Raw genomic sequence first — 24,695 nt, 5'->3', positions numbered from 1 at the left:
GTGGTGGCTTATAATGTGTTCATAATGGTTTCTATTACGGCAACAAATTACACCTTTAGGACAACACATCTAAACATTTTCTCAATTGTAGGAAATTGTCACATTAACTAATATATACCTTTATTGCAGCATTTTCATGGTAACATGATTATCATAAAATCAAAATGAGTATGTAGAGTGGCTCTTGGTGCACTTCATGAACTGAAACTATGCAATAAACAGAGCTTTATTTGTACATCATCTGTTGGCATCGGCACAATCAGGAAGAATCTTCAGAAGTTTCACAGGACTTCATCCACCCATGACTAATCCAAATGCTGACAATACTGAATGGTAAAGGGAAGCAATAACTTTAGTGCCAAATTCACATGTCTGCTGCTTTGTAAGAGGCATATCTTAATGAGTAGGCAGTGAATTAACTTTTCTCCTTTAGCAATTAACGCTCATTCCTCCTCATCAACATTTAGATACAATTATGTGAGCAAACTCTACAGAAAAAGGTAAATTAGAAAGAAAATGAAGCACGAAATGATAGGCATCTGAAGCTATGGTAAAAATACATATGTTTATGAATTTCCTAGAAATATTTTTAGATAACTAAACAATAAGATAAATTAAAAGAATGAAACACTTGAAAGCCTGTGAAATTTATTAGAGTAAAAACCTGCATCCCTAGGGATGAACCTGAAAACCCTTGGTCTGTGGACATACTGAAGATTCTGGCAATGACATTCTCCACTCACAGCATTTCCTCCATCTGTTATATGCTAAGTCTTTGGCTTCTCCTGTTGTTCCATGGTGCCATACATAATGTGGCTCATTCCCACAAAGCTTTTCCACTGTTTTGCTTACGCCAGGGTTCAGCAAACCAGAGAAAAGAGTTTGACAACTCACAATGAAAATTTGGAAATGTTCACGTTTGGATGCTGAACTTTTTATGTATGTTTAGATTTAGACTGACACTTTGCTACGGCATTGAAAAGCAGGCAGTAATCAAAAAGAAAACATTTTAATATCCCATCTGCTAACAGTTCATTATTCCTTCCACTTACCATCCAAATCATTTCCACCTAAATGATCTTCATTACTTCTTTCCTGCATTGATGCCCAACTCCTACCAGTTTCTAAATCCCATTAGAAAGAATAATTGATTTCTCTACAATGTGCATTCTGTAAGCTTCTTGTTGTAGTAGTCTTGGTATAATCAGTTGTTCATTCCGGTGATTGCGTATCTGCATATGAAGTTATATAAATTGATTAATATTTGGCAGGGTGGTGCAGTGGTTAGTGCTGCTGCCTAACAGCTTTAGAGTCCTGGGTTCAAAGATAGCCAGTCATGAAGATTGAGCTTGCAGTTGTTTTGGTCAACAGTCCAGCACTTTAGTGGACTCTGTTGCTACTTTTAATGGAATTAACAGGAGTTGGGGGTTTTGCATCAATAGATGGTATAAACTGTTTCAAATGGTTAAGTTGTGTGTTGGGGTTAGAAAATGAATCTCTTGGTAGTGGGTAATAAAGAGAAAAGTGGACTCAAAGTGACATTTTACAAAATGAAGACTAGTCCTTTAAACCAAAAAATAAAGGAGTGAAACATTTGGAAAACCGAAAATACCACAAACAGTATATACATTAGCTTATATGAGACTGATTGTAAACAGATATACCAAAATAACATGACATTTTCAAACCCAATTAATCCAATTCAGGCATACGGTGGCTGTGGTAGTGGTAGTGGGAGGGCAGAGCCTGTCCTGGCAGCATCAGGAACAAAGCAGGAGACAACAATGGACAGGGTGTCAGTCCACCAGTGGGCTCACTCACATAGGTTACAGTTTAGGATCACCAATTTACCTAACACACAAGCACACACACCTTAGGGGACTTGGGAGGAGAACCTGAGCAAGCATGGGAGAACATGCAAAGTCCACACAGACAACAACTGGGCACAAGATTTGAACCCAGGTAATCAGAGCAAGGAGGCTGCAGCAATCGCCATTGTGCCTCGTTTCATTGTGTTCAACTCTAATAATTAAATATCCTTCTCATTGACTCTTAGTGTTTTTTAAATTGTAACTTTTAAAATTATTTTTGAATGTTTGCATATTTGTTATGTTTTCTGAAAGTTCAGTATGAAACCCAGCAATCTGTGTTTTTTAAGGGTGGCATGGTATGTTAGGCACAGGGGTTTGAATGCTTACTGTGTAGAGTTTTTATATTTTCCCCAAGATTGTGTGGGTTTTTCTCCAGGTACTTTGGTTTTCCACCGCCATAACTAAAAAACAACTCCTGTTAAGATTAACAGGCCACTCTGAGTTGGCCCCATATGCCTGAGTTTTGGGTGTGTGCTTTGCAATGCACAGACATCCCACCCAGAATTAGTTCCAGCATTTTTCTCAGTGAGCATGGCACTCTGTAAAATGCTGAATTGGTTTTGCAGAACAGTAGATGGCTGTATACATGCTGACATAATCCTGAACCTATTGTTTTAAATAAAAAAGCAGGGCTGTCTAAGGGCAATGTCACATTACTGTACACAACTATACCAGTGATCTTCAGTCAGAGACTCCACTTTCTTAATCTTAGCGAGTAGGAGGCAGCCATAGTGCACTCCCATGATAATGAAGTTTGACATCCCCATTGATTCAGTCCAACTTGTCAGCAACTCACCCTGACAGGGACAGACTCTTTGTGCAAGAGAGCTGAAGCCAGAAATACAGCACATATAATGTAGCGACAAGGAATAAAGAACAAGGATGTTTGGGGCCTAACAAACAGAAGAGGCTCGTCTGTCTAATGTCTTGTGTTTTATGTACCGTGATAGAATGGTACTGGCATCAGGTGGCAAGCTTATCAACTGCAATCATCAATTTTGACATCTCCTCCAACTACTAGTCATGTAATATGCCAAAGGTTTAAGAATCAATACTAGCATGTGTCTTTTGTACAACTGCTCTTATCAGAATCTGCTCTGTTTTGACCGTACCAACTGCCACATAAATGTGCCTTTTTATGTTCCCAATTTATCATCTATTCTTAGGACAAAGCACTTTGTGGCCCTAAGATTGTGTTCTCTATTGTCGGTTCACTTTGAAATATTCATGTGAATTACTCAAATGTGTTGAATGAATAATGAATTTTGTAAATCGCTGTGGGTAAAGGGGGTGGCACGGTGGCGCAGTGGTAGCGCTGATGCCTTGCAGTAAGGAGACCTGGGTTCGCTTGCATAGAGTTTGCATGTTCTCCCCGGGTGCTCCGGTTTCCTCTCACAGTCCAAAGACATGCAGGTTAGGTGCATTGGCAATTCTAAATTGTGCTTGGTGTGTGTGTGCCCTGCGGTGGGCTGGCGCCCTGCCTAGGGATTTGTTCCTGCCTTGCGCCCTGTGTTGGCTGGAATTGGCTCCAGCAGACCCCTTTGACCCTGTGTTAGGATACAGCGGGTTGGATAATGGATGGATGGATGGCGGTGGGTAAAGGTATCTGCTGAGTTAGGGGAAATAATGATATTTTTAAAGCCTGTCTTTCTTTTGCAGTTCTTCACCTAAGAGCCTTCTACAGCTTTTCCCTTTTGTTGTGTTCTTTAGACAGAAGACAAAGAATTTGATGCTTTAGAAGAATATTTCTTGGCCCTTGAAAGAGGTGTTGCTGATCTGCAGGACAATGTTTCCACCTATGTGAAACACTTTGAGGTATGCCACATATTCCAGACTCCTTAAATCCCTTTAGATGCCGCATACTATCATTAAAAACCATCAAATCCACTTAAAAACTTTTTTCATAAACACAGCATCTAAGTTTATTTACAGGTGCTTACTACACTTGGTAACCATTGATAAAAACACAGCACTTATTCTTAACAAGCACAAGCACAATCATATTAAAGGAATTCACCTAAAAATGATTTCAGATGAAGTCATATGCAGACATCACAAATACATTATTTTTTACTAAAACATTGTTAAATAAACCATCTCCATAAAATGCTGTCATGAATGAAAATGATGTGCTCTCAGACACCACTGAGCATTTGAACTGTAGATCTGGCTCCTGCTGTTACATTTATTTTCAAAGAGGTGAGCCACAGCTGGAGTACTTTAGGATTATTTAGTCGTGGTTTGTGACACTTCAAGGCATCTTAGATATGCACAAGTATAAGACATATTCTCTTCTTGACAATGTTTTACTCAGTTTTCTTTAACTTTTAATCTTTAGTCTTACATGTCTCTTAGGGCACACATTTTTTTTTGTTGAAGCACAGTACTAGCTAATGAATAAGCTGTTACAGGGCTGGACTCGTGAGGAGCGAATGAGGAAGGGAGAGGAGTATACAATTTATATACCCTCGGCACGCCCAAGTGCTTTCCATTTTCATTCACCTGTGCATTTTCCAGAAGTGGTTTATTTGATAGTATTATTTGGAACATTGTTTGAATATGACTGGATGACTTGATGTGAGGATTATGCAACATGAGTAACATGATGTTTATTCATTGACTTTTTGATATTGTTTGCTGTTTTACAGCCTTGGTCACCAGAAATGCCTATGAAATCAAAAGAGCATCATTATAGCTGCATTCTGCATGAAAGCATGACATTAAAAATGTTCTCAGCCATCACTATAAACTACATGGGGGCAAGTAAAGGCCATGTCATATTGGACAGGTTTTCCAATGTTATTCAATCATGTACATAATCTTAATGAGTTGGAGGCAGTCGATGGCATGCTCCCATGAAGGAGAGTTTGTAGTCTGACTTACCCAGCGACTCACTCAAACAAAATAATAAAGTCGTAGGGGCAGACTAGTGTGCATGAGAGCTGGCAACCAATGACTGCTCATCTGAAAGTACAATGCATATACTGTAAAACAGAAATCAAAAAATAAGGAAGAAGGATTTTTTTATACCTCACAAACAGAAGAGAAGCTCATCTGTGTGATGTTTTGTATTTTCCATACCATGACAGAATTGTAAAAAGACAAAAAGGGGATGTGATTGCAGCTGAATTCCCTGTTAGCCCTTTGTATAGCACTGGCTCTGTCAGGCAGCCCACTATTGACTGTCAGAAAATGGGGCGAGCATGACTGTGCTAGAATGTTAGCATGCATTCACTAAATTTGACATTCTCGGTGATTTCCAGTGTTGTATATTGATATAATCCAGCGATGAGAGCAGCATGTGCAGTCATAACAGCTAGAAGTCTTGTAATATAACACCAGCTTAACAAATAAAAAAAGACTATTCCTTTAAGCCCATACATAATTATGTCAGGTTTATAAAATTTTTAAATTAATGGTGAGGACCAAGGATGAACTAGCAATTGGGCCCACCAGGACATTTGTGATTTATATTTGAAATTAATTTTGACCATTTTGACATTAAAGGGTCTTTTTCTGCTGATCAGTATTGAAAAAGCCAAATGAAATCCAATGTGATTAAATGCTGTATAACAATAAAATGTGAGAACTTCCAAGGAGGTGAATACTTTTTATAGGCACTGTACGCATCTGCATAGTCAGTTTTTTGTGAACTGTTGGGGAGGCAGGCTAACCGTCCAAACAACAAAGTAATGTGAAATCATGGGTGTTTGGGCAGATTGTTTAATTATGGCACCTTTAACAAAGGATGGAGCAAATGAGCAGGTGCTCCACTATCAAACTCCAGTTGCTTTAAGAGCTTGTGGACAAGGTGTGCCTGGATAAATATCAGATGACTTTTTCCAGTTTTTGTGACAAACGCTTAACAGGGAAAATGTCTCATGGATAAGCTACTATGGTTAAATTACTTGTACATTCCAATTTTATGTATATTATCCAGTAATTAAGAGGTTATTGTTTTAAGGTGAGTTGATAGTTTTTATAAGTGCATGAACTGTAAAATGTTAACAAGCACATACTGGTCATTGTAGAAATCGGGAGCATTGTAAGATATTACTTAAACTAAACTGACTACATAAATCACTCTGATCTCAAAAACAAAAAATATGCAGTAAAGTTTTTAGAATGAGAATATTCACGCTATTGTGCTGTTTTAAATGTTGTAAGGAGTAAAAATGGGGCAAAGAAGAATTTTTCAGCAAGTGATTTGATGATTGGCAACAGTTCAAACCTGTAGCCGAACTACTGGACTTTAAAGCACAAGGATGCAAGTTCAGGTCTTACCTAAGCCTCACTTTGTGGACCTGGGCAAGTCCCTGAACCTACCTGTATTAATCTATACACTACATATACACACTATAGTATGAACTATAATGTATGCTTATCTTGGAGAAAGATGTCTGCCAAATAAATTTCAACACAAAAATCCAGATTTTTACCCTGCTTTAGAAAAATGACTTAGTGGAAGTGAAGAGGTATATAATATTTTTATCATCCTAGTGGTTGCTAGCATCTACAGTATGTGGCAACCAATAGCCCCTTTCACAGTGTCCAAGAAAAATGAAATAAACAATGGTATCATACCAGTGGTCGTAGGTGTGGACTTTTATGCAGTTAAGAGCTTACAGTCAATGAGCACTCTCCCAGATGTACAATTGCTGAAACTGAAAAGCATAGGCATTGGCTCCTTCAGGTAGCACATGTCAAAAGAACAACAAAAGAGCAACAAAAAGGTTTGGGGCAGCCTCCCATGTACTTGAACCTGGGTGCAAAACTGGTACATAAATTGTACAGTAGTGTACAGTGTGAAGTCCAAAACAGAACTGATTGGATGACTTAAAGATGGTGAGTTTAAAGCAAGGCAGAGGAAGAGATGTCATCAGGATCAAGACTGGACCCGTAACCGAAAGTGGTATCCTTGGGACCGGAAGTGACGTCATCAGGGCCAGGCGGAATTTCACGAAACTGGTCAGCAGTGGAAAGAGAGAAGGGGGTAGCGCACTTTTCCACCCCCTGGTGTGGAGTAGAATTACCCTCACATGAGCCCTTTAGCTGCCTAACCATATGCACGTGTGTGACACACATTATTGGCTGTCAGAAAAAAAGCACAAGCTTACAATACTTGGAATTGTGAAACGGTGCTGTAAAGTCATTACATAGTGGTCTAATATGACACAAAATGTGATTTCTAGTTCTGTGATATGATATGCTCAGGCGAGGAGAGGAGCAACTCCACTCATCAGTTTTGACATGCTTACTACGTGAAACTTGTATAATGTGACATCAACATTACCAAGTTAGTGATTTTTGGAAAGAGGATAGACTGTTTAATAATTGAGCGAAAGAATAAACTTAAACAACTTTTGGAGTCAGTAAATGTTGTTTTTGAGCTAAGGAGCTCAAGTATAGTAAGACAAAATGGCTTGGGGTATAAATAAACTCTTTAGACATTGGTGACCATAGACTTTCTACGCAGATTCCAGTATTCATCTCACTTTTGAATCCCTCCAAGTTTTTAATTGTCTTGTTAATTCAGGGAGTTAATGGGCCATCTGTTTAAAAGAAACTGAGTAAATCCCTCTAATATCTATCTAATTTGGTCAGATAGTTGAGTGGGTTCTGTGTGTGCAAGTAGCTAATATCTATTTAATAAAAGCTCAGCATAGAGCACTGGGGAAATCAAAGAGGAATGTTAAAAGGAAGCAGCACTTCATACAAAAGAGGATTTAAAATCAGTCATGATGAAGCAGAGAGACTGCAATATTTTAATAAATAACAGAATAAGCTAGAAACTTGCCAATGAAATGAATGGGATGGGCTGAACAATCACTCGATTTGTATAATCTTAAAATTCCTAAACATTAAATTGGTGGTTATCATTTTGTTCCCACGTTTTCCTTTGCAGGAGTTCCTCAGTAGAAGACCACATGAATGTGAACTGGACATTGAAACTGAAGTGGCCTTCCGCAACTACAAGGAACTGTCTGCCATTTTGCACAAACACATTTATCCTAAATATGTGAGTGCTTGCTGTTGGAGGCTTCCCGTAGTAGCCACAGTTAACAGTATGCCAAACATCACAGTGTCTTAGTCTCTTATCATTTTGCACTTTTCCTTGCAGATGCACAGGTTGAAATCGCTGGTTCTTCAGCCTCTGTGTTCTCTTCAGGAACTGCTTGCTTGTCCACAGAATATGATTCGGAAGCGGCTACACAAACTGCTGGACTTTGAGAAAATTGAGGAGAAACGTCGAGAAACTGGTTCCCTTACGTATGAGGAGCAGGAAGCAGCAAACACCTACCAGGCCATTAATACCTTACTGCTAACAGAAATGCCAAAATTTAATGGCATGGCTGCGCAGCTACTCACCCGTGCCATGGAAACCTTCATCTTTATTCAGAGAGACTTTGCAGCGGATGTGAATCACATTGCATCTGGTTACCTCCAGCATGTGAGTCGAGTCATTTTCTTGAAAATCAGTAGCCATCAAATCTTGGAGATTCTTAAACCTTGACAGCTGGTTGCAAGCACTTTGCATATTATTTGATATGTTTTGAATTGTATATTTGCCAGCTACCCCACAATAAACTGCCCGACTACACCTTCTGGTCTTGGGCAGAAGGAATGTTTCTGAAGGAGGCAAAGTCTCTGCAACATATCAGCCAATCGTTTGAGGCGGAATTAAATCCTCACCTTATTCTGGTAAGTCCTTCCTTCAAGAACAAGATGCTAACAGCAAAATCAAGCTTATCGAGCTTCCATTTACTGTATTAGAATAAGCTGAAAAGAGAAGCCAGGTTTTGGTCTATTCTTCATACTGAGTTTTCTTGCAAGTCAGCTTTGGACTTGTATATTGGACAGATGTTGGTCCAAATTATTTTAGATTCCAAACTGTCCTGCTATGCAAGACATGTCAATGGGTGAGCATGTAAGCGTCTCTGATATTGATGTGTGAAGAATCACAGCACCATGAAGAAGTCTATCTCCAGGTGCTTTTGCATCACATGGCAGAATCCTAAAGATGTATTTGAACTTGCATACTGACCTACAGTATACTGTAGTACATACGGAGCACATTTCTGCACTGCATTTGTTTCCTTGTCTACCACACACAATGCCATTTTCTACCAATTTAATTGATATTGCCCCATAAATAGTGTTTCATCGAGGATCAAGATTTCCATTTCATTAATTACACTTGTTACACTTCACATAAATTGCACAAAGCTAAACCAAACACTACATCTATTGTAATGGCACAGTCACTTTACTGTTTTCATAAAGTTATGCCCAAGTGAATCAACTAACTCTCAAATCAAAAGGCAATATGCTGCCCTTTAGTGTAACTCTAAATACCTACACATGGGTAAACCTGCCTTTGCAGAATTTGTGTAATTTGTTTCATATTATAATGAAAATATATGAATAATGTCTGAAATGAATTCACAGTATAAAAATTAGCAGATGTCTTCTGCCCATCTAATGGTGTCTAAATGTACAGTATGTGGTACAGACAGTGGACTGAAAACTACTGACTGGAATTCTTGTTGTTCTTTGTTATTATTTTATTTTTGAATGGAGATATTAGTTAAGCCAGAAAGAATTGCAAAGCTGTCCAGGTCACAAGTGTGGGCTCCAAGGCTTCTTGTTGATTTTGTTTTTTTGCAGCCTCTGACACCATCTAGTCAACGCCGTCTAAGTGAACTGACCAAGAGGTACAAATCAGAACAAATCTATCAAGCATCTTCAGAGGTCAAGGGTGGTCGAGACATGGATCTTTCCTTGTCAAGGGGCGAGCTGGTGGCAGTCATTCAAGAGATGGACACCAAGGGTGATAAAAGGAGGTGGTTGGTGGAGGCTGGAGGTATTGTACCTTTATTGCCATGGCTGTTCTTAGGATTACAATGTGCTATGTATTATACGTTTTTTTTTTTTTACTGGTAGGGTAGCACTGTGGTTAGTACTGAGTGTGAGCTTAAGTGTAAAACGCACAAAAATGTATTTCTATACTGCGTCTCTGCAGCAAACACCATCACAAGTACAGAGCTGTGTTACAATTATTCATAGAGAGAATACTTTTGATTGATGAAGAAGTTGTTCCAGCAACATGGATCACAGAACACTGCAAAAACCTAGACCCAGAATTATAAACACAATAGTATAATATGTTAAAATAATATTGTATAGAGAAATATTGTCCCCATGATAATGTACCTAAGTCATACTTGGCAGGGTGAAGATCGGCACAAAGGGAGAAGGCTTTATATAGTGCATTAGCCTTAGTAACACCTCTTAGCACACATTGGGCTAAAGCTGCTCCATAATAACATACAATTGGCAGCATTAGTCATTTTGCCATCTTCCTCTTTTCTGCCATTACCTCCAATGAGTCGAAAGTCAATCCTGTAACACAGTGGTCCCCAACCTTTTTGACAGTAAGGACCACTTTATTAGATGCAAATTTTTCCACGGACCGGTCGGGGAGGGGGGGGTGGGGCAGTTTTATACACAATTTACATAACATTTCTATTATTATTAAAGTTATTAAGCAGTTCGCATACGTTTGCAACCCGAGATTTTTCTTCTTTTTTTGCATATAACAAAGACATATGCTTTGCATTTGCCATTCCAACAGATTGCACATCACAAACATTAATAATGCTATCGTTTTTTTCGTGTCTGCCGTCTCTATAGGAGGGTGACAATTAGTTAAATTCCAATGGATGTTTTTCAAAAGTTGACAAGCAATAAGCAAAAGGTATCACTGAAAACCACAGAAAACAAAAACAGCAAAAAAAAAAAAAAAACAGCACGAGGAAAGTTCGAAGAAAGAATTTTTTTTACAATGTTTCTGTTTGGGGATCGTTGTGTAAATGTGTACAACTGAGCTGTGACCACAGATCTAACTGCTCTGTAGGTGATTCATTCAAACATTTCAAGGTCACTTCGTTGTAATGAAAGCATCTGCTGAATGTACTTCGTAGTAACGAGACTTCTATAGACTCGTGTCATATGGGGAAACTGTCGGGACCATAAAAAATACTTTGTTGTAATACTCTCTTACCTCGGTCTCTCTCTTCTCTCTGTGCCGCTGCAAAGCCCCGCCCGCCAAGCGTTCTGAAAAGTCTGAGTGAGTCTCCGTTGCTGGCAGTTCTCTCGCGGCCCGGCTGTCAGACGGCTGCGGCCCGGTAGTGGGTCGCGGACCGGTGGTTGGGGACCCCTGCTGTAACAAATCGTGCCTTTCTGGCCAGTTTACTTATATCTTTGGCATCCCTTGTGCTGATGTAACACCCCCCAAACAAACTCCAGCATGGACTAGTACACTAGCAACTATGGACTGGTAGAACATCCTCAGCAGCTTGTCACAAATACTACAGAAGTGCCAGCTCAGGGCCATTTTGTTCAGCAGGTCCATTTTTATCAGGCAAATCCAGTCTACCATTCAGATGGATGCTGATGTAGTTATAAGTTTATTTTTTTAAATTGGAGTACAAGTGGTTTTAAGATTTGCTCAATGTATACAATGCATACATATATAAAACTTGAAAAGGCATATTGTATACATTTGTTATAACTGGATCTATATGTCATATACTACTGTATTCTATTTTTGTATTTATTTTTGCAAACTATTCTGAGGAGACATACAAGTATGAATTTCATTGTATTATCTACACATGACAGTAAACCTGTCTTGATAGCATTACACAGTGCAACAGTGGCTGGGACTGACCTGGCTATCTTCTCACTTACAGACCAACGTCTTTACTGTTAGGCTACACTGCTTGCATGGGCTTTGTGATTAAATGGCATCCTTTACAAGGTTTGTTTCTATTTGTGCTGATGCTGCTGAGACTTCTGTTGACTATGTGATGGGGAAAAAAGTGAGCAGGGGCAATGGTAGATGTTTTGTCTTCTTCTTGTTTTGGCTGCTCCCATCGGGGGTTGCCACAGTGGATCATCTTCTTCCATATCTTTCTGTCCTCTGCATCTTGTAATGGATAGACATTTTGTACTTATTAAATAATACAGAGGTCCTTCTGGTTATGCAGTAGCTTCTGTTGTATTATTATCTTTGTGGTTGTTTATTGTTAAGTAATAATCCATCTATCAATTTTTCTGCTTGATCTAATTCAGGGTGCTGGCAGCATAAGACACAAGGCACACTCACACATAAATTAGGCCACTTTACAATGGTATTAAATGGACACTTGGCAAAAGTTACAGAAAAGGTCTCTAAAGATTAAAAATTATTAAAATATAAGCAGAGTATTACACTATACAACGTATTATGCACTGTGTGTTTTTGTTAAAACTGGCTATTTGTCAGCTATTGGAAAATTAGGATTACTCTTGTTTTATTTGTATGATCTTTACCAGTTCAAATTCCATGCCACTGATGTTGTAATGGTAATAGAATTTAAAAGGTGACAGAAAGAGAGAAGCAGGTCTTGAGCCTAAATCTGAACATGAGAAATAAAAATTTGACAAATGAGAGATATCATTCAGTCCATCAAGCACATTTGTTCCGCCAATATCTCATCCAGATACTTAAAGGTTGTCAAGATATCTCCTACAACTACATGGGCTTGGTAATTTGATTCAAACTCTCCACAAGCTCTTTCAGTAAAGACATACTTCCTGGCTTCAGTCCTAAATGCTATTCCCTTTAATTTTCACAGGGTTCCTTGAGTATGTGATTTACTATTGAGTTAAGAAACAATTCTGTTGAATATATTTTATGAATATTTTTGACACTTTTGAAGAGCTGGATTAGGTTCCTATGCAGTCCCCTCTTCTTGTGACTAGACAGGTTTAATTCTCCAAGTCTGTCTAAGTAGGACGTGTCCTTAAGTCCTGGGATGTGCCTGGTTGCTCCCCTCTGCACAGGTTCAAGTGTTGCTGTGTCTTTCTTATAGCACAGTGACTAGAGCTGCACACAGTATTCCAGATGATGTCTCACTAGTGCATTAGTCTAACCTTCTAAAATTCCTTGATTTATATTCGACAGTTTTTATAATATAACCTAACATTTTATGTGCCTTATTAATCACTTTTGCGCATTACTTAGATGACTAAAATGTTGTCTCAACATAAACCCCTGAAATCTTTTTCAGAGGTTGTTTCCTGTAGGACAGTGTCTCCCATCTTGTATTCCTAGTTAATGTTCCTTTTGTCCACGTGTAGCAGTTTGCACTTTTCTACTTTAAACTGCATTTTCCAAGTTGTTTGGCCAGTCCTGAAGCTTTGCAAAGACTTTTTGAATTATTTTGCTGCCTCCTCAGTGTCTTACCATTACTCTAATTTTACTGTCATCTATGAACTTCACAAGTTTACTAACTATATTGGAATCAACATTTGTAATATAAACTAGAAAAAGTTATGGTCCTAGAACAAACCCCTGAGGGATTCCACTGATGACCGTGGGCCACAAAGTGAATTCTCTTTTTATCTGCGCTCTTTGTCTCCTGTTGGTTAACCAACTTGAACATCCAGACAGACAGAGCCTCCGAAACAGACCTGGGAGGAGCAGAACCCCAAAGCCGAAAGATTGCAACTTAAAGTGATTTGTGTGAAAGGTTATTTTTCAAAATTAAGAAGGCCAACATTGGAATGTCTCTGGTTGTACCATAAAGAGATTATCTTGAGTGCTGGAGTCAACAGCTGAATTGACAACTAGATATTAAATATTTGATTGAAAAAAAAAAGATTTTTGTAGCTTTAATGAGTATTTAAGGTCACTTTGCAATGAACACCAATTGATAGGCCCTTTCCATATACAATATGATGTCTTTAAAACAGCTAGAGTGCTGACAAGTTAAGTCACCATTGAGCTATAGATTTCGATTGAAGCTGAATTCTTTTGATTTACTGTCCATCTTCCTGGCCTCTAGAATGCTCTGCCAGCTTGCTAATGTAATGACTTTGTGGAAAAGTTAAAAACGATGTTTGGCATTTTTCAAATTAGATATATTTTTTAATCAAATGGAACTGCAAACTGTATGTTTAAACTGGTCACTGACTGAAGGTTTCTTTTACAGGCAATAGAGGTTATGTGCCAGCTTCAAGGATAAATCCTTATCATCCAACAGGACAGACTGCAAGCCCCTCTCCTGCCATTGTTGATGAAGCCAGCAAGAGGCATTCCTTTGTAGATGCAAGTCCAGCCATCAAGACACCAGTTTTACCGTCTTTACAGGTACATGAAGATTATGAGATGTGCCTACCTACCAAATTTCTTCACATGTGTGCTTTACAGACACTAAAAACTTGTGAGCAATTGGATTTGGGGCCATGCACGCTAACATAAATTCACGTTCACATTTGACTTGTGTGTGCTATAGGATAAATTGGCTCTCTGTCCTAGCATGCCTAAAGTTGCAGGCATAGGCTCTGGCACTGACCAGTAAGCAGGTTATGTCATGTTAGCCATACCACTTACACTTCAGAACAGGCAATCCAACTGAACCCAAGCATGTCTGGGCCCAGGCAGTACATTTATAGGAAACCGTCTAGGAGAAGCTTGGTTTGGTGCAGGAGGAAGTATTGGTCAGGCCATCAAGGGGGTGCTTGCCCTTGTGTTGTGTGTGTGGATCCCAGTGCACAAAGTGCAGCGACAGGGACACTGTGCTGAAAAATGGTGCTATCCTTTGGATGAGACTTAAAACTGAGGTCCTGCCGCCTCTTTGTGGCCATGAAAGATCTCTGGGCATCTTTTGAAAAGAGTAGTGTGCATCCTGATGTTGTGGCTAAATTGCCCACCATGGCCTTGTCCATTTTGGCCCCTAATCATCCCATGTCTCTAATATCTATATCTCTCACCCCTTTGCCACCTAATAGATGATATAGTGGCACAACAATGACTGCCATCACCTCATCCAGGTGGATGCTAAACATTGGTGGTGGTTGAAATGGCTCCTCATTGTCTGCGTAGGGAGCTTTGAGTAGTTAGAAAAGTGCTATATGCAGTAAAGGTAATATGATTTTAACATAAAAGAAAACAAATCTGTAACACTGATAATTTAAAACAAGCAGCAATTTACAATTTTGTGTTTTTAAGACAAAAATGTTTTTCTCTATTTGACTATGTATTTGATTTATGTTATGTCAATGTTTTCAGTTTTTACATAACATTAGTACCAAAAGTTTATTGACTGATAAAATGTAATTTATCTAAAAAGGATTTGGTCAAGACATGTTGAGTGATGGATGTAATGTGTGGGTATACACACCTCAATGATATGCTTGCTTCCTTTAAACTGTCCCTGCGTGAGTAATTCTTATTGTGTAAGTAAGGGGCTGCTTCATAGTTTCTCAGCAAATATTTAGTGGATGTAACAATGACAGAAAAATATGGATAACCCTTTCATCCATACCTGGCTGTGGAAAACTCTAAGCTGCCAATGATGGGATATTACAAGGCATATACTCTCATGCTAGCTCATAACGGGCAAATTTAGAGTGACCATTTAACCTAATTACACGTCTTTGGTATATGGAAGGATGACTGGAATTAAATAGATTGAAAAATTATTTAGAACCCTCCACTTTGTACACACTTTATTGTGTTGTACAGTATGTTTAATTTTAAACAAACTGCCCATGAATCCACACTCAATCATAATGACAAAGTGAAAGTATGTTTTCAAAAGGTTTGCAAATTTATTAAAAATCATAAACTGAAATCTCTCACTCATAGAAATATTCAGACCTTTAAGTCAGTACAGTAATCCCTCCTCCATCGCGGGGGTTGCGTTCCAGAGCCACCCGCGAAATAAGAAAATCCGCGAAGTAGAAACCATATGTTTATATGGTTATTTTTATATTGTCATGCTTGGGTCACAGATTTGCGCAGAAACACAGGAGGTTGTAGAGAGACAGGAACGTTATTCAAACACTGCAAACAAACATTTGTCTCTTTTTCAAAAGTTTAAACTGTGCTCCATGACAAGACAGAGATGACAGTTCTGTCTCACAATTAAAAGAATGCAAACATACCTTCCTTTTCAAAGGAGTGCGTGTCAGGAGCACTGAATGTCAGAAAGTGAGAGAAAACCAAACAAATCAATAGGGCTGTTTGCCTTTTAAGTATGCGAAGCACTGCCGGTACAAAGCAGTTGAAGGCGGCAGCTCACATCCCCTCCGTCAGGAGCAGAGAGAGAGAGAGAGAGAGACAGAGGAAAACAAACAGTCAAAAATCAATACGTGCCCTTCGAGCTTTTAAGTATGCATGTCGCTTCACGAAGCAGCTGCACACAGAAGGTAGCAACTCTTTCAGCATTTTTAGACGAGCATCCGTATCGTCTAGGTGTGCGAACAGCCCCCCTGCTCAATCCCCCTACGTCAGGATCAGAGAAAGTCAGCGCAAGAGAGAGAGAGAAAAACAAAAGTAAGTTGGGTAACTTCTCAGCCATCTGCCAATAGCGTCCCTTGTATGAAATCAACTGGGCAAACCAACTGAGGAAGCATGTACCAGAAATTAAAAGACCCATTGTCCTCAGAAATCCGCGAACCAGCAAAAAATCCACGATATATATTTAAATATGCTTACATATAAAATCTGCGATAGAGTGAAGCCGCGAAAGGCGAAGCGCGATATAGCGAGGGATCACTGTACTTTGTAGAAGCTCCTTTAGTGGCAATTTCCACTTTGAATCTTCTTAGTAAGTCTCCACAAGCTTTGCACCCTGGATTTAGGTAGTTTATTCTATTCTTCCTGGCAGATCCTCTCAAATTTGTTTAGACTGGATGGAAACCTCTGTAAACTGCTATCATCAGGCCTCTCTGCAGAAGTTCTATGGGGTTTAAGTCTATGCTTTGGCTGAGCCACTCAATGACAATTTGAGACTTGTCCCGAAGCCACTTCAGTGTTGACTTGGCTCTATGCTTTGTGCTGTTGTCATGCTGAAAGGTGAACCATCACCCCAGTCTGAGGTTATGTGCACTCCTGAGCAGATTTCTTCAAGGATGTCTCTGTATTTGGCTGCATTCATCATTCCCTCAATTTTGACAAGTCTCTCTGTTCCTGCCGCTGACAAGCAATAGCAGCAGGCTATAATATCATGCTGCCACCACCATGCTTCTCAGCAGGAATGGTATTTGACAGGAGATAAGCAGTACCTGGCCTTAACTAGATATAGTGCTTGGAGTTCTGTCCATAGAGTTCAGTTTTTCACTCATCAGACCTGGGAGTGTTTTCCCTTCATGCTTGTAGAGTCCTTTAACTGTCTTATAACTTTTACTGAAGACTGGCTTTCATGAATTGTGGTATCTTCCTTATATGCGCAAGTGTGTGCCTTTCTAAACAATGTCGTCAATTCAGTTTGCTACAGGTGAACTCCAATCAAGTTCTAGATACATTTCAGGAAAATTAAAGCAAACAGGATATACCTGAATACGTACATAAATTAGAGATTTTAATATTTGATTTTTAATAAATTTGCAAACTTTTTGAAAATGCTTATACTCTGGTGGGCATAAACTACAAATTTATCCATTTAAAATTAAATCTACAACAAAATAAAGAGTTCAGAAAGTGAAGGGGTCTAAATACTTTCTCAATCCACTTTACCTGCAGGAAGAAACCAAAACAAAAAAAGCACAAACCAAAAGAGGAAAATATACATCTACCATGCAGTGACTGGGCCTGGGCATAAACCCAAGGTGAACTAACCGCTGCACCACTTTCTCACCTTTGCACGGTTGACACATTTAAATCCCATTTCCTTTTGTTAGGAAAAACACCTTTTAAAAAACTTATGTTGAATGTTCAAACAACTGCATATAGTGCCTTGTAACTAGTAGATTTTTTTTTTATTTCAGAATAGACCATTATTGTTGTAGATTGTAAAATGATGACAGCATCAGAATAAGATTTGGGTTCCTGGAGGATGCCTTCTGTTTATTAATAGCATCCAAAGGGCTGAAGAAGAAGTACAAATGTGCAAAAAGGGATGTGGCCACAACTCCTATGCTTAAAAAGAAGCCTTCTGGTGGTGGAGCTCCATTCTACACAGAAGCTCGTTCAATAATGAACACTGACTTCTAACTTCTAGTTGGATGAGGACTTAAACCTGGGGTCCTCAATCACAGTCCTGGAGGACCGTAGTGGCTGCAGGTTTTTGTTCTAACCCGGTTGTTTAATTAGAAAGTAATTCTTGCCAATAATTTAACTTCATGGCTTGTTAGTGCTTTAACTCTGCTATGTCAGGTCATTCTCATATCCTAGATATTCTTCCCCTTTCTAAGGATATCATCCAAATGATTTGAAGGCTAAAATGGATGAGTAATTCTCAGTCCTTCACTTTTTTCTCTTCACATTCCTTCCAGGTATTTAATTAAACCAAATAGGGCATGATAAATACACACAGAAACAAGCTAAATGGAGAAATGCTGCTCTCTTTTGTCATTTGCATGTTATTGTTAATTAGGAGCAATTAAAAACCAAGAATACAGCTGTTTAAGACTAAAATAAGCAATGAGGGTTCAAAATCTTAATGAGCGAGACAACAAAAGTGAAGCAGAAGTGTTACTTGAGCAGTAAGTGCTTCTTATTAAGCAATTGGGTTAGAGCAAAAACCTGCAGCCACTGTGGCCCTCCAGGACTGTGATTGAAGGACCCCTGACTTAAACACTGGTGTGATCAGAAGTGCAGGAGAGGCTTCAATCATAGTGGCGGCAGTGACATCACGGCTCATCCAGGATGGTAATGAAACATGTGCTGGTAATGGTGTCACAGCCTCAGTCTTCCCCGTATTTCCTTTTCCCAAAACACACAAAACGTTCCCCATTCTTGCATGTCTGACAACACATTTTTTTGTAAACTTTTTGAAAATCTTTTGCATGTGTGTCTGTCGAGATGCAAAATGCTGCAAGTTCAAAAACTTGTATACCAACTTATTTTTTGGATGGTGTTTTTCTTTTTTTTTTGTGGGGAAGTGTGGTTACAAATGAGACTTGCCCATCTTGAAGGCATATTATTTATTTAAGTATTAATTGAATATATTTATAATTTCTAAACCAAAACCCAAGTTGTTGCTCTCCATGGTTATGTTACATAAAGACTGATCACTTAGTTATTCTATTTATTTAGAGGGACTTTCCAGTAAGTCTGTAGATGGCGCCATCTGGCAGACAATTAAAGTCTGAATTCTCACATTTTCCTCACAGAGCTTTTGCAAAAGTAATTTGTTATGGAATCTAGACTTTAACATTATATTTCCATTTAGTTTTCAATTAAGCTTTTCACAGTGTCAATCGAATCATGTTAATGGTTAATTAATAATAAAAGACAAAACTGTAGCTTCATGCATCTTAGCAAACAAGTGTTCATTTCAGTGAATTTTCTATGAAGTGATGACTAAAATTATTCAAATGCTTGTGCACAATTTGACTACACTAAACTTGGTTTGCTACTCCAAGATAATGTGCTAAGTCAACTTACGCTATGGAGCAGTGTTTAGACCTCAGTTTGATCATGGGCTGCACGAAGTGTGCATATTGACTCCCAAGTTTGCACGGGTTGTCCACTCACACTTGAGACACATACTGCTTGGTCAGCTTATGTTTCCATACTGCTCTAGAGTTTGTTTGGCTAAGGAATACTGGGTCATGTTATGAATTTGTCCACCATAAACCCTACCAGTTTCAGTTGTTGTAAAATGTTTTGAGTAGTTTAGATTAATCAAAAGATCATTGTAATGTGATTTGTTAGTAGTCAAACACCCAAAATGAACTCCATGACTGGGAAGAATATGTTAAATATATTCAACAAATAGTTCAGCACATCTGAATTGTAGTAAACACACTCCATGCAATATTTAGGATGTGATTAATCCAAAAAATTATCACAATTCACCCAAGTGACCACAGTATCCAGCCACTTTCTAAACCCCACGTATCCGGAGCAGGGTTACGGAGAAACAAGAGCCTATCCCAGCAAGCTTTGGGCACAAGGCAGGAACAATCCCTGGAAGGGGCATCATCCTGTAAAAGGGTGAACACACACACAAACCAGGGTCCAGTTCAGCATCACCAGTCCATCTACCCAAACAGACATAGGGAGAGCATGCAAATGCCACGCAGAGAGCATCCGGGATTTGAATCCCAGTTTTCTGCGCCACCCTGTGTCTAGTACATTTGTGAGCACTTACAAGGTAAATGAGTTGGGAAAGGCCATAGAAAGTACCAAGGGAGATGGCTGAAGTGGAGATCCAGTGGTTTACAGTTCATTTTCTTAGCCACTTGGTCATATTGATTTGCCTTGGCCACACGGAGGACTGCTGCTAGTTAGGCTCCAGTGTGCCACAACTGTGATCAGGAAAACATGTCTAAAAATAGATGAACAATAAAGAGTTTAAGAAAGATTTAATGGTGAAAATTATTATTTAAAACAGTGTTTGTTACTAATAGTGATGAGCAAACTCTGCTGAATTAGCTTTGCCTTGAGTTCCAAGTGTTCCTGGAAAGGTTTGGGAATCCATATTACTAACCGAGAATAAACCGGATATGGACGCAGGGACACGGCGATGGGACCATGAGACGTACTGCGCAGGCGCGCGTCTCATAAACCGCAAGTGAAGTCGTATACACCGCGAACGAAGGAGTCACGGCCCAAGAATGAAAGAGCTCAACTAACGTGAATGAGAAATGAAGCAACAACGCGCCCATAGCTACCACTAACGACACAACCACACAAAAAAGAGGATTCTGCGCTGCACCCCAAAGTCAAAAGTGAGAGGCTACGGAGGCCCCACAGGTCCACAAAGATAGAACGAAAGGCGCAGGCGTCACTGCCATATTGTGAGTGGCACTACTGCGGAGTGAAGGCGCAGGCGTCACCGCCATATTGTGAGTGCCACTACTGCGGAGTGAAGTTAGGAATAATGTGCTGCTTGGGATTGTACAAACCGCTGAACGCTTTACACCAAATTCAAACACAATACAGCTCAACGATACAAACACGAGCCCACCTGGATAAGATCAATGAATGCAGGCGCCTACAACGCGCGTCTGAAACTGTGGAAGCAAAGCAGGCATGGGTTCAAAACGAAAGACCACAACTGACGGAGATAAATAATCTCTTTCAAATCTATTTCGGGTTACCCAAGACCAGGGGTTAGCGAGCGAAGCCCCCTAGTTTCATAGAATTGACAGGATTATAATAGTGTTAGAATGGTTGTTAAAGGGTCCCTAAGGGCTAGGGAAGCATCTCCCATTTATGTTAGAATGATTATTGGAGCCAAAAGTGCTAGCTGAGATATGAGACAGCAGTGCTAACCATTGTGCCTCCCTGAGAAAAATTTACTAGAATTAAATATCCAAAGAGTAAAATTTCTTGCAGACAGTAGTTACAGGAGCAGGAAACTTGAATTCACTGAGGCTTGGCCCCAACAGTCCCAATGGATATAATAGATAAAGAAAACTGATGGGAGTGCAGAAGAGTGGGACAGACGAGGGATTGTAGCAGAACACTTTTATGTAACATTTTAGTGTATTAAGCTTTTCAGTTATACTTTATTGCCTTTTGTCTAACTGAACTGCTCTAAGTAGGATGAGTTCATTCAAGTATGCAGTCCCTTCAGCTAACCACTGACCTTGGAATGAAGCATCATGTATCTCTCTCAATGTAACATAATACAGGATGATATAATGTCACATATATGGACCATTTTGTCATAAATTAACATATCATCAGCTATATCCTAAATATGCTTTTGTATATTCATACATTATAAAGCCTTTATCTAACAACGGACTGGCAAAACTCTTATGATTACAATTCAGAGAGCATGGGATGCACCAAAAGATGCCTTTGTTAAACACATTTGTTATATATTACTGAAGCATGAAGACCTTTTTAATGAAGGTTAAACCGGGGTCAAGATTTTATTTTTCCCCATCAGGACTCATCAAGTCCCTGGAATCAGCAGTACAGGGCTGGAGATCTGTGTTTATCTAGCCTCGTGACCCAGATGATCTCCATGGTGTCACGAGTACATATCGACTTGCATGTACCGATGCATCCCAGGTAAGTCACTCACCATGCAGTCTAGTTGTTGGCAATGACTGATGTGTCACGGATTATGGAAAAAGTCTCTCCACACATCTTTCAGATTGCCATCAACATGGCTGCCGCTGACATGTAGAGAGTTGGTGGGGAATGACAGGCCTCAGCCAGCTTACTGGAGAATGGAGGAGGTCACACATCAAACATTTGCTGCTTTAGCTCTGTGATGTTACACTGGCCTTGCAAAGCATCATGGGGCACAGGGAAAAAAAATTTGCCTGAACCGACTCTGCAATGAATTTTTAGGTAAAAATTCGGCAAACAAAGTCATCGTTAAACCTAACAAATTTGTTGCAAAAAGCTCTTTGGTGAATTTCAACGGTCAATACTGGGTATTAAGGATACATTTCTTGTATATAGATTGTGGACGTCTGGACATGCACACTTCAGTCTGTGCATTGTGTTCCAGCAGTGTTTAAATATTTTCCCTTGTGTTCTCCTCCTAGGTGTTTGCAGCCTATGACTTTTCAGCTCGGAGTAACCATGAAGTAAGTCTACGTGCAGGAGAGTTGGTAACCATATTGGAGCATCATGACAAACAAGGAAATCCTCAATGGACTCTGGTGGAAGTTCAGGGTCAGAAGGGATATGTGCCTTCTAATTACCTCATGGTGGTCCCTGTTCCAGGTATCTCTGCATCAAGCAGGAAAACCTAACCTGCCATACAAGGAGAACAGGCAGTGCTAGGCAGCATCTGCATTGAAGGAGCAAAGAGAGGAAGCTTTAAAAGAATGGCACTCTTTGGCCCTCCATTAATGCTAGACACATAACACATTTAACATCAGAGTTATCACAAGATCCTTCACCATCAGATGGGATCTTTTAACCAGGCTGGAGATAATAAATTACACTTCAATAGCAACAATCAGAGCATGTTCACTTCTGTGTAAATAATAATAAACATATGTGTGCAGTAAAGGCATTGTCGTGAAGTGTCAATTGAGTGAGGATTTGGAAAATGAAGGAATCCTAATGAGGGAGAAAAGCACTGAGTGGGATTCCATGAGTGAAAATTAGGGGTTAAACAAATGAACAATATCAAAAGTTCCGTGAAAACTCCACGCCCCACTTCTGTTTGAAAGCACCCCATGTTCTACTTGAGTAGGTACTGACATTTTTCACATTTTGGGGTATCTGACATACTAATATTATTTAACTGCTATCATACTAAATGAATCTCACAGAAAGACAACAGAAACATATGAATTTAAATAAAAAAAACTGAAGATGATTACCATCTAAAAGGCCAGATAATATTTATTGTACTTTGACAGGGTTAGCAGTGCATTTTCAGGTAAAACTACAGTGGCAAGTTAACAAAAATGTCCTGCTGTTTTCTTAATTTTAGGTCGTACTTAATCAAATCCCAAGCAAATGTATCCATCCATTTCCAGAACAGGATCACAGGGAAACTGGAACCTATCCCAGCAGACATCAGGCACAAGGCATTAACAAGTCACTGGACAATTGTGGCACCAGTCCATCACAGACAAATACTTGACAAGAATGCTGTTGTGACATAAAACAATCAACCAGTCCATATTATATAGTGCCTTTCATTGAGCATGCTGTATATTTTTGCCTACTTGACAGACCGCCCATTTATTGTTGCCCTAATTATGTCTCTGCAAAGCAAAACTGCTGCATTTTATATTGCCAGTCGCTGTTTAAGGCCTCTGCAGACAGCATGTCACGTTTTCTAGCGTTGAATGCTAGTCTAGTATATACTGGAAGCATCTTTAATTGGATAAGCTGAATTTGAGAAAAGTGCCTATAATCAAATCCACAGGCAGAGAGCATACACAAATCATTTTTGTGATTAATGTGTTTTGTAGAAAGTGCATGTTCTACTGAAATGAAATAGAACTTTGTTATTGAAAGAAATGGTACTTTATTTGTTGTTTAAAGATTACAAAAGAGGAAACGGTACCTCACACTTTAGTAGTAAAGTACATTTAATTAGTACTTACAGCACACACTGCAAAATTATACCATCATAGGTGGTGCTGTGCCAAATTCAAGGAAACGTTTTTCAAGTTCTGGTAGCATCAAAATGCCTCCTGCCTTTCATTTAAACTCTTTTCAAATGTAATATTTTCTGTTATTGAAATTTGAATTCATGGAAGTTAATCTTTTAACCAGTTTCTCTGAATTTTGACAAATAACGTCTCACCTGTGAAATGTGATCATGAGTTTCAGTTCATTTAATAATAGCCTTCTAACTTGTAGAGAGAGGTGTGTGACGACCTTCTCTTTATGTCTACTTTTTGAAAAATGTTTTGTGAAACTTCTCTTTATTTTTTGCACGATATTATATAGACAGTGCCTATAAAAAGTATTCACCTCCTTGACAGGTTTCACATTTTGGTGTTATACAACACTGAATCACAGTGGAGTTAATTGTTTTTTATTTTTCCACATTGATCAACAAAGTGAAAACGCATCTCTGCAATGTGGTCTAAATTAAATACAAATATAAAACACAACATAGCTGATCATGTACAGGTAAGTATTCACCACTTTAATATGATGCACCTAAATCATCAGTGGAGCAGCCAACTGGCTATAGAAGTCACAGAATTAGTTAAATATAGATCACCCGTTTGGGGCTTCACATGATCATAGTCTAAAGGGGTCATTCCATGTCAAATCAACCAAAGGCCCATGCACTACGGACTCAAAAAATTACCAGGTGCACCCATGTTAGTCAGGAGACACCCTGTAAAAGTGTTTGGATGTAAGATCAATACCTTCCA

General features: G+C 39.1%; 1 protein-coding gene across 3 annotated transcripts in view; it reads left to right on the top strand.

The window, feature by feature from the left end:
- Positions 1-22,861, top strand: part of arhgef37 (Rho guanine nucleotide exchange factor (GEF) 37) — a 61,691-nt gene extending 38,830 nt beyond the window's left edge. For all 3 annotated transcript variants that reach the window (XM_028812912.2, XM_028812911.2, XM_028812913.2), the window contains 7 exons: positions 3,582-3,686; positions 7,777-7,890; positions 7,993-8,322; positions 8,445-8,573; positions 9,540-9,735; positions 13,913-14,070; positions 22,386-22,861. In XM_028812912.2, the coding sequence (XP_028668745.1) occupies positions 3,582-3,686; positions 7,777-7,890; positions 7,993-8,322; positions 8,445-8,573; positions 9,540-9,735; positions 13,913-14,070; positions 22,386-22,595 (1,242 nt within the window). In that variant the 3' untranslated portion in view covers positions 22,596-22,861. The remainder of the gene's footprint in view (positions 1-3,581; positions 3,687-7,776; positions 7,891-7,992; positions 8,323-8,444; positions 8,574-9,539; positions 9,736-13,912; positions 14,071-22,385) is intronic.
- Positions 22,862-24,695: the final 1,834 nt, after the last annotated feature.

The sequence above is a fragment of the Erpetoichthys calabaricus genome, chromosome 11 (assembly GCF_900747795.2).
Source record: "Erpetoichthys calabaricus chromosome 11, fErpCal1.3, whole genome shotgun sequence".
Taxonomy (NCBI): Eukaryota; Metazoa; Chordata; class Cladistia; order Polypteriformes; family Polypteridae; genus Erpetoichthys; species Erpetoichthys calabaricus.
Note: the sequence above shows the minus strand (reverse complement) of the source record. Positions and strands in the feature narration are given on the sequence as shown.